The sequence below is a fragment of the Trachurus japonicus genome, unplaced genomic scaffold (assembly GCF_045865225.1).
Source record: "Trachurus japonicus isolate A0001 unplaced genomic scaffold, Traja_1.0 AP030083.1".
Classification (NCBI taxonomy): domain Eukaryota; kingdom Metazoa; phylum Chordata; class Actinopteri; order Carangiformes; family Carangidae; genus Trachurus; species Trachurus japonicus.
In genome coordinates this window covers 1-9,541 of record NW_028220216.1, presented here as the reverse complement: position 1 = coordinate 9,541, position 9,541 = coordinate 1, and the positions used below count along the sequence as shown (strand labels likewise).

At 40.6% G+C, this 9,541-nt stretch overlaps 1 protein-coding gene across 1 annotated transcript; it reads right to left on the bottom strand.

Moving 5' to 3' along the window:
* Window positions 1-214: 214 nt before the first annotated feature.
* On the bottom strand, window positions 215-9,181 carry LOC146960714 (FH1/FH2 domain-containing protein 3-like). The gene is made up of 9 exons (XM_085772129.1): window positions 9,073-9,181; window positions 8,235-8,275; window positions 5,765-5,926; window positions 4,886-5,076; window positions 4,187-4,391; window positions 4,039-4,062; window positions 3,541-3,748; window positions 3,281-3,445; window positions 215-1,690 (listed from the first exon to the last, which is right to left on the bottom strand). The coding sequence occupies exons 1-9, from the start codon at window positions 9,179-9,181 to the stop codon at window positions 1,614-1,616; spliced, it is 1,182 nt and encodes a 393-aa protein (XP_085628255.1). The 3' UTR covers window positions 215-1,613.
* Window positions 9,182-9,541: the final 360 nt, after the last annotated feature.

The following is a 9,541-nucleotide window of genomic DNA, read 5'->3' as shown; positions in this document are numbered from 1 at the left end:
TACAGATACATAATGTCCATGGAACAAATGAGGAAAAAAGGTGTCTAATATTGGACGTAGGTGTGTGACTGAAACGTATATGTGTGCTGTCAATGGATGTGCACAGTGGGGGTGGGGGAGGGCAGATTGATATTAAGTCAATGATACAACTTATTCATTGTCAGAGGTAAAATGACGAAGAACGACACGCACATCCCACATTTTCACTCAGTGGTTTTATTGCAGAATGTGTATACACAGCATTTCAAGTGAAAGTGTCTGTAACCATGGTTTCATGATTAGCTCACTACATGATATTTATGCAGCGATGATTCCCAGTTTTGTTTTGTTTGTTCTGGACTGTGAGAGGAGCGCACACTTCTGCTGGGACTGCTCCACAATCTGTTTCAAGTTCATACAAAGTACACCGTGACCACAACGTTCAAAGCAAATGTCCAAAGACTTCTCCTCTCTCACCCTCTCTGCACGGAACATCATTTTAAAAACACATATTTCAGCTCTGACCATCATCTTTCACTTCTTTCATCTTTAATTACAATTCACAGAATAGCTTCTTTTTTAGCCTTTCTCTCAGACTATATAATACAAATGACTACAGAAAATTACAAAAATAATACAGAATATGAACTGCACTAAACATGCACACTGTATCTGGCAGCAGACAAGGGCATTTACACATCTTCTGCAGGATTCTCTGCATGTCCTTCAAATAGATTATTATTATTATTTTTTAAGTCCTTATCTTTTTATCTTTTTACACTTTACAAACAGTTCCTCTGAGATAAAAACTTCCTTTTCTGTGTTTTAAATCAGTCGTTCATTTCAGCTCGACGGACTATTAACGCGAGTAAGGTGCAAGATCTGAGCTTTTGCAAATAAATACTGAGGAGAATTCTTTTGAAATGAAAAAAGCTAAACGTCATCACCACTCACGCCATATAACTACACCTGTCAAACTGTGAGTCATCTGGAAAGCAGGAAGCGACTAACACAATAGCACGAGATGGCGAAAAAGGTACAGCACTGTCCCTTTTCAATGAAAGGCACACATCAGATTGAAAACCGTTCACATGCCCACTGATCCACAGCCACACCCGTCACTTGTCAAATGTGCAGCTGCAAAAACAATCTGATTCTCATTGTTTTCCTGGCGTTCTTTGAAATTGGATAAGAGAACAAATCGAGCTTCCTCTTCAGCCCATTCATCTTTACAACCAAAATTCACAGCTTAAATAAATGAAACATAGTGAAGTCACAGCTGCAGAGTTTAAAGCAAAAAAAATATCCCTTTGAACTAATACAATGTTTGAAATATTTTTACATAAATAAAAAAAAATGTTTCAGCTGAATGTAGAGGCAGAATCATCGATTTTTAGATTCTCTTTTCCTTCTTTTCTTCTTCTTCACCTCCATTGTCTATTCTGGAGGATTATTTACTCTGTAGTTTCATCACTCAGACACAACAGGCAAGATTAGCAGCAAAAAACCTAAAGGGGCGTGTTACTGCTGGAGTACAAGTGTGGCGAAGGCAGGTAGCTGACGGAGGCGTCGAATCATGGTTTGTTGCTCCGTTTCCACGGCAAAGATGACAGTCAGGGGGCGGCGCATCACATTTATGTGTCTGGAGAATCAGTTAGTCCCAAAGCAAGAGCTTCCTCTGGTGTCAGACCGTTCTTCAGAGTCCGCCTCACTGCCAGAAGAGAAGAGAAGAGATTACTGTATGTGATCATATATAACGCCTAGTGTTGGGTATAGTAACTAATAACATTACAATATTATTGTTAAAGTAATTTGTTATTTATCTGCGTTACCTGTGAATAAATGTAATGTGTTACAATACTCATCTGTTACTAAAAATGCCTCACACATGCTGCAGCTTAATTGACCACAGAACACACACACCCTCCTTTAAATGCACCGAGAAGTCTCATCACTGAATGACAGCGTGTGGTACCTGGTGTACCTGGTGTGACATTCAGCACCCCCCATTTTCATTTAAGATTTCCCATTGTTTTATTTCATTAATTTGTTTGTCTAATTTCTGACTATTCATCACAACTGTAATATTTTGCTAAGTGGATGTGGGTTACAACGCAAAGAGGTCACACGGGCACTTTTGCGGCAGTTACTGTAGGTGCCCTAAGACAGTGTTTTTCAACCTTGGGGTCGGGACCCAACATGGGGTCGCCTGGAATTCGAATGGGGTCACTGGAAATGTCTAGTAATTGATAAAAAAAAAAAGAATTACTGATGAAAATATATTTTTAACTGATTATTATTCTTTTTAAAATTATGATTAAAAACACCACACACAATCTTAAACAGCTGTATTCTATACTTTCACTTTCTCAAATATAAATCTAGTTCAAATAAAATGCAGCATATAAAAATATCTGAGCTGGCGCATCTTGATTGACGACCGCCATCACATGACTGCACGTGATCGGGGGTCGCCAGAAATTTGTGATGTCAAAATGGGGTCACGGGCCAAAAAAGGTTGGGAACCACTGCCCTAAGGGGTCCTCGGGTGAAGGCTGGTTTCTCGCCTGAATTATCAGGTGAACAAAAGTGATAAAAACATGACGAGAAGCAACACAGATTATGGAATCAATGCAAAAGTGTTATGTGCTGTTGATAACACAAATAGGAGATTTATGTTGCTGTTTGTAAGTTACAGTAATAAATGTCCGTGACATCAGAGATGGTGCTTGACCTCATGTTAGTGAACCGCTCAGAGGTGATTCCTGTGACTCCAATCGTGACTAGTTCAAAATATGAGTTGTGTGAATGGCAGAATGTGATGAGTGTTTGATTTGAGTATTATTACAATAAGATAACAGGCGTTAAAGTTGAGTAGTGAATGTGAACGTATGTGTGTCAGTAAACAGATCGCCTGCAGTGAGCAACCGAGTGACTGTGTGTTTCTGAATGATCAGATTAAAAGAGTGAAAAAACTCATGCACGCCTTGAAACCCCTCTGTATGTCCGAGTGTGCAACATACAAACCCTGACTGCAGGCTTATGATAACAGGAATGAAGGACAGCATCTGAGAGAGGGGACGCAGCTCTTTGCAGCCGATATAAACGTATCACCCACGCATAGTTTGCATTTCACTGGGCTGTTCTTCTCCTTTTCACCAGCAAATTCAAAATAATGCTAGAAGCTACTTCCTAGAGCTTGTTTCCTTTAAGAGTTCACAGCCGGATGACATCATCGGTGGTTATTTTCAGACTTTTCAGAGCATGTATTTTGGAAACAGGTTCTGTGTTGAGGTCGTACATGACTTGCGGTTCGCCCTGGACCTCCTCCTCTCTCTGGGCTGAGCTCTGGTTCCTGGACCCTGAGTGGCCGACCTCACGATGCGCTCCATGATCTCGTCTGCGGCGTCGTCTCCACCAGTCTGAGAATCCTCCACAGGTGGCGTCCATGCCTGCATAGTGCGACCTGAACAAACAGATCAAAGTGATAAATGCTTGTCTTTTGTTTGTTTCACTGTGTATTTATCTGTCACCCGGTGAAGAACTCCCTGTCCCCCTCACCTCCTCGTCCAGGCCGAGACCTTGTCCGTGTGCGAAGTCCGGGTACACCGCTGCTCTCCTTGTCCCCGCCGCTGAGGCTGGTTCTCAGCACCGCTTTCATGTTCTCGTGCTCTACAGCGTCCTCAGCATGGCCCAGGCCCTGAGGCTGCTTGCTCTCCTGGCTCCCACTAGGGGCAGTGTTGTTACTGCTGGAGCCATATCGACCACACTGATGGGGAGAAACAGAAAGAAACAGGATGAGAATCTCACAGCTTTTATTTGAAGTATTTGGGCCTTTGACCATGGGGCAAGCCTGAAACATCCAGGAAAACATACAACCTGTAACAACGGCATTCCCACTCCCTACTATGTTTTACTGACTAATTCACTCAGACATTTAGTGAAAAGGAAACTTTGAAGCAGTTAGTTAGTGGATTCATGCGCGCGCACACACACACACACACACACACACACACACACACACACACACATGCAGAAAGGCAGCACACGTGTTGATACCTCACTCTCCTCTTCATCATCCGACTACAGGAGAAAGAAAGAGTGAAATTTAAAGAACAGATAAAAGAAAATGGAGGTGAAAATAGAAAACGGAGGTAAAAGGCAGTGTGTCTGTGTGTGAAGGTTTCTCTGTCTGTGTGATACTCACAGGAGCGTTGACGTCTATGATCATCTTTCCTCTGGTCTTGTTGCGTTCGCGGTGGTCGGCCCTTTTCTGTTTCTGCTGCAGCACGCGGTCTCTGGTGGTTCTGTACTCCAGCGCAAACTCACTGATGATCTTACTAAACCTGTGGACACTGATCTCCCTCACTCTGTAGGCCGGGTGACCGAGGAACAACAGGAATGAATGGAACCTGAGAGAAAGAGGCAAAGGACAGAGGGATGCTTCATACAGAAAAATAGGGATTGCAATAATACGTAGGTAAAAATCAAGTTATTTAGCACTTTAATACATAATGCACTAATCAAGCTAAACAAACTGTGAGAATCAGAATCAGAATCAGAATTTATTTGTCATTGCACAACAGCACAACGAGGTTAAAAGCTAAACCTTAAAGTGTAACCACACATAGAAACAAGACAGACAATAAACAGTAACACAATCAGTGCAGACATTCAGTTATTCAATAATCAACAATTATGATTATGTGTATGGATAAAGTGACAGTGCAAGTGCATTGATGACTAGCAGGGTAAAATATGAGAGTATACTGTATGTATAAAAATAAAAAAAGTAAATAAATATGTACGTATATGAATATAGCCATAGGCTGTCAGTTCATGTTTGCATTCAGTATTGTGATGGCTTTGGGGTAAAAGCTGTTTTTCAGTATGTTTGTCTTGCTACCTGTTGATGATCCTGCGGTGAACTATCTTGAGGATGATGATCCTCTCAGCGCAGTCTTTGAGGAAGTCAGACATCTTCTGCTTCAGCTGTGGCTTCATCTCATGCTTGGCGATGACCTTCAGGTGATCCCATGAGGCTTTGCAGCGACGCTCCATCTGACACAAGTTTTCCTGCAGCTGGTCAAAATCCACCTGATAGAAGAGATGATGTGAGTGAATAAGCAACACGTGGTGAAACGCATGTGGTGGAAAGTCCTCTCGTTCAAAACAGAATCTAGTCCAACCTCATGTTTTATCGAGTTTTTTAAATTCCAAGTTATTTCTAGTTTTGAATTCAAGATATTTTTAAAGCTTGAGTTTTGACCTGTAATGATTCTAATGAATGTATCACAATCAGACTTCCCAGCATGCTTTGTTTGCGAGTCAGATCTCTCCAGACATCTTTCTTTTTGTAGTTTTTGAGAAAACAAATATGGCCAAAACTTGCTGTGTCTTTATTGCTTGTTAAACAGCAGTTGTTTCCTCTGTTAGTAGTGAAAACAATCCTTGTATTGACACTAGTGGCTCAAACAGCAGCCGACACAGCTGGATGATCTTTGCAGGAAAAATGATTCTTCAAACGGACAAAAAGTAGCTTGAAAGCCATTGTTGAATGTGCCTGGTATCTTCAATTTATTCATTCTAACTTTCCCAAATTCAGTGAACTGCTTTTGCACGACAGTGACTTGTGAGCCGAGCTTGAGAAAAGTTTTCAAGCTACGCTCACTTCCTGCAACCCACATGTTTGAGGCAACAGGAGAACTCACGTTTCGAGTTGGACCAGTTGGACCAACTTGAAATGTTTTGGACTGGCGCAGATTCAAACCAGTGCGGAGCGTACCTTTGCAGAACGTGTGATGGCTCCGATCTCTGAGTACAGGTCGGTGCTCTGAGGGAAGTTCTCCACCACGGCAGAGCAGGCGTGATGCAGTAGAGACTGTTTATGAACCGTGTCCTTCACCTCCGGAACCTTCTCCAGATATGTAAACTCGAAGCCTTTAGCCTGGACACATGGACACACTAGTTACTAACAAAGGTCAGGGGTGCCAAACTAATTTTAGTTCAGGGGCCACATACAGCACAATTTCATCTCCCGTGGGCTGGACCAGTAAAACAACAGCATATTACCCTTTAAATAAAGAGAACTTTTAATTTTTCCCTTTGTTTTAGTGCAAAGAAGTTCAAGTACATCATTCAGATGTTTACATATCCTTTACAAAACATTAGGAACAACCTGAAATTTCTTGAGAAAACTGTGTGGAATTTCAACAATATTATGTCTCTTCTGTCTTCTATGTAATTTTCATTCCTGCATGGCTTACTCTGGTTGACGGTCAGTAACTCCACACTCCAAACACCATAGCAGTCCAGTGACAATTACACATATCCCTGTTATCACAAACTTTAGGCCTAAAAAATGCACCTCTGATCTCACCAGCTCAGCTAACCTCAGTAATCTTATCCATATCCCTCCAGTTATCAGCCTCTCACACAGCAATGAACCTCAAAAAATAAAAATGGCTCTATTAAATGTCAGGTCACTTACAAACAAATCTTTTTTAATAAATGAACTCATTAGCACTCACAGTCTAGATTTAACTCTACTAACTGAAACCTGGCTGGATAAAAACGGAGCCGCCACACTCATTGAGACTGCACCTCCAAACTTCAATTTCATCCATACCACTAGGACTGATAGGAGAGGTGGTGGAATTGCTGCTGTCTTCTCTGACATTTATAACTGTAAGGAAGTCCGTCTTGGTGAATTTATTTCATTTGAATACCTCGCTCTGTCAGTACACTGTAAAACTACAATCTTAATATTAACTGTTTACCGTCCACCAAAACCCAAAACTGGTTTCCTGGAAGAATTTTCTCAGCTATTATCCCAGATTTCCACTGATTATGACTGTCTTATTATATCTGGCGACTTTAATCTTCATATTGACATTAAAACTGATCCAGATGCCATAAACTTTATCAATCTGCTAGAAGCATTTGACCTCTCTCAACATGTTCATGAACCCACCCACAATAAAGGGCACACTCTTGACCTTGTCATCTCAAAAGGACTTGACATTACAACGCCTCTTGTTGTGGATGTAGCCTTTTCAGATCACTGTTGCCTTTACTTTGATGTGTCTGCTTTCCCTGTACAGTGTAACAGTTCTCGATTACTTAAAAGACGCATAATTAATGATAACACTGTTGAAAGATTTCAAAAAATTGTAAAGGAGATGTCATTGTCCACAATATCTTCAACTGGGGACCTTGTGGACAACTTCAACTCAAAAATACAGAGTGTATTTGATAAAATTGCACCACTCAAAACTAAATATGTAAAAAAGCTAAAGGCCCCCTGGAGAAATGAAGTGAACATTAGATACTTAAAGAGAAAGTGTCGCAAGGCAGAGCGGCAGTGGAGAAAAACAAGACTTCAGGTTCACAATGACATTTATAAGGATAAACTGAATGAATACAACAAAGCAATCAAACAAGCTAGACAATCATTCTTTTCTAAAATCATCAATGAAAATATTAATAACAGCAAAGTACTATTCTCCACTGTTGACAGACTTGTTAACCCACCATCCACCATTCCTTCAGAAATGTTGTCCACAGAAAAATGTGATCAATTTGCTTCCTTCTTCAATAACAAAATCATTGCTATTAGACAAAACATTACCGCTCTAAAATCTACAACTGAACTTGCCCTTCCTTTCTCCAGAAACCCCACCTGCATCATGTCTCATTTTAACTGTTTAAATCTGACAGAGCTTGACAATATTGTTGGTCAGCTCAGATCCTCCACCTGTTGTCTGGACCCTCTCCCAACCGCTTTCTTCAAAAATGTTTTTAACTGCTTAGCACCAGAGGTTCTGCATATCATTAACCAGTCTCTCCTCTCAGGTATATTTCCCACATCACTAAAAACTGCTGTCATCAAACCACTTCTGAAGAAGAACAATCTGGATCAAAATGTCATTGCAAACTACAGACCCATCTCCAATCTGCCATTCCTTAGCAAAATACTTGAAAAAGCAGTCTATATTCAGCTCAAAAACTATCTTGCATCAAATAGCCTTTTAGATACATATCAGTCAGGTTTCCGTCCCCACCATAGCACAGAAACGGCACTCATCAAAGTTTTAAATGATCTACATATGAACACAGACTCCAAAAACACCTCCATTCTTGTTTTACTTGATCTTAGCTCTGCGTTTGATACTGTTGACCACAAAATCCTACTGGAAAGGCTCGAAAGGTGGGTTGGCTTGTCTGGTCCAGTTCTAAACTGGTTCAGAACCTACCTTCAGGATAGGCAGTTCTTTGTCTCTATTGGAGAATTTACCTCCAACAAAACAGACATCACATGTGGAGTACCACAAGGGTCAATTCTCGGACCACTACTGTTCAACCTCTACATGCTTCCACTCTCACATGTCATACGCAAACATAATCTTAGCTACCATAATTATGCAGATGATTCGCAACTTTACATTTCACTACACCCAGATGACCTATCACCCATAATATCCCTCACTCAGTGTATCAAAGATATTAATCATTGGATGTCAGAAAATTTTTTACAACTAAACAAAGACAAAACAGAAATACTCATTTTTGGTGCACAGGCTCAGAGACAGAAAATTGCAGCACATCTCAACTCTCTCTCTCTTACCAGCAAAACCGAAGCAAGGAATCTGGGTGTAATCATCGACAGCGATCTAAATTTCAGAAGTCATATCAATCACATCACCAGATCATCTTTCTATCATCTCAAAAATATTTCCAAATTGAGGGGCTTTCTGTCAAAACCGGACTCAGAAAAATTAATCCACGCCTTTATAACAAGTAGATTAGACTACTGTAATGGCTTATTCACCGGACTCTCAAAATCAAGTATTCAGAGGTTACAATTAATTCAAAATGCAGCTGCACGTGTTCTCACTGGTACCAAGAAATATCAACACATCACACCCGTTCTGAAGTCTTTGCACTGGTTACCTGTTAATACAAGAATCGATTTTAAAATACTACTCCTGGTTTACAAAGCACTACATGGCCTTGCACCTCAATACATCACAGATATGCTCACCACTTACACCCCAGCAAGAACACTTCGGTCATCAGGCAGTGGCAACTTACTCATTCCTCGCACCAGATCCAAAGAAGGGGAGGCAGCTTTTAGTGTATATGCCCCACGAAAATGGAACACCTTGCCCGACACAGTTAGACATGCCACGTCACTAGCCATCTTCAAAAACAGATTAAAAACATATCTATTTTCAACAGCATTCTGTTGACCTGTGTGTGTGTGTGTGTGTGTGTGTGTGTATGTGTGTGTAGATATGCATATGTGATTGGGTGAGTGGGTGTGAATTTGTGCATCTAAGTGTGTATGGGTTGAAATTGACATATATGATTGTTTGCACTTGCACTCTCTCTGTTTATATATGATTGTTTACTTGCACTTGCACTTTATCTTTTTTGTTTGTTTTCTATGTGATTTATAATTGATTTTAAATTTGATTGATTTTTGTTGTGAAGCACATTGAGTCTGCCTTGTGCATGAAATGCGCTTTATAAATAAAGTTGAATTGAATTCAATTCAATT

Bases quoted from the DNA above. Each gene is read 5' to 3' on its own strand.
- LOC146960714 (XM_085772129.1), bottom strand. From the start codon at position 9,181: ATGGCTAGTGACGTGGCATGTCTAACTGTGTCGGGCAAGGTGTTCCAT. The intron at 4,063-4,186 runs GTGAGTATCACA...TTTCTCCTGTAG, and splicing joins TCATAGACGTCAACGCTCCT to TCGGATGATGAAGAGGAGAG. The intron at 1,691-3,280 runs GTACGACCTCAA...CTCTTCTGGCAG, and splicing joins CAGGGCGAACCGCAAGTCAT to TGAGGCGGACTCTGAAGAAC.